At 43.9% G+C, this 930-nt stretch overlaps 1 protein-coding gene across 1 annotated transcript; it reads left to right on the forward strand.

Moving 5' to 3' along the window:
* Positions 1–6: 6 nt before the first annotated feature.
* LOC110034664 (pectinesterase 3-like) lies at positions 7–614 on the forward strand (the record flags this gene model as incomplete). Its single annotated transcript, XM_020738913.1, is given in 1 exon segment — positions 7–614. A coding segment is annotated over 1 exon segment (427 nt), but the record flags the coding sequence as incomplete, so codon positions are not given.
* Positions 615–930: the final 316 nt, after the last annotated feature.

Below are 930 nucleotides of genomic sequence, written 5' to 3' on the forward strand. Positions count from 1 at the left end.
CGCTCTCGATCGGTTTAATGATTCCGTCGCTGTTCTCGCGGGAGTGAAACCGGGTGAGAAGATTTTGTCAGAGAGCAAGATTGGGGATCTGAAAACCTGGCTCAGCGCGACAATCGCTGATCAGGAAACCTGCCTCGACGGATTCGAGGGGACGAGTGGGGGTTTCAGGGAGAAACTGGAGGCGGCGATGGTGAATTCGTCGCAGCTAGCCAGTAATAGCCTCGCCATCGTTTCTTCAATTTTGGAGAAGCTGCATTTTCCCATCAATCGGAGGTTACTGTCGGCGGAGGGAGCCGGCAGAGGGCTTTTACCGGAATGGGTGACGGAGGTGCAGAGGAGGGTTTTGTTTTCAGACCAGACAACGGCGAACGTCACGGTGGCGCAGGATGGAACGGGGAAGGTGAAGACAGTACAGGAGGCGGTGGATCTGGTGCCGAAGAGGAATCCGAGCCCATTTGTGATTTATGTTAAAGCAGGTGAATACAGAGAGGTGGTGAATATCGATAAGAACAAGTGGAATGTAGTGATTGTCGGCGACGGCATGGATAAGACGATCATTACCGGTAACAAGAACTTCATTGATGGAACTCCTACCTTTTCGACTGCAACATTTGGTGAGTTCGATTGATCTTACTATTTTTCTTTTTTTATTTTTTTCATTGAACAATCGATTTAATCGTATTTTCACTGAAATATTAATCATAACCTCCGATTCAGCATAGTTTGAAGATCCATTTCAGATCAGGTTTTGTAAGATGAACAAAATTTGTTAGAAGCTATAATTTTTTTAATCCAAATTCAAGTGGGTGCTTGATAGCCGGATTTGAGTAGAGTTTACGCACGTTTTAATGTCAATCTAGACAATTACAAAAATCAGGGCAATTAATTCTATTATCCTTCATTTCTTTTACTTTTTTAACATAAATACAA

This window comes from Phalaenopsis equestris, unplaced genomic scaffold (genome assembly GCF_001263595.1).
Source record: "Phalaenopsis equestris unplaced genomic scaffold, ASM126359v1 Scaffold192008, whole genome shotgun sequence".
NCBI classification, from domain to species: domain Eukaryota; kingdom Viridiplantae; phylum Streptophyta; class Magnoliopsida; order Asparagales; family Orchidaceae; genus Phalaenopsis; species Phalaenopsis equestris.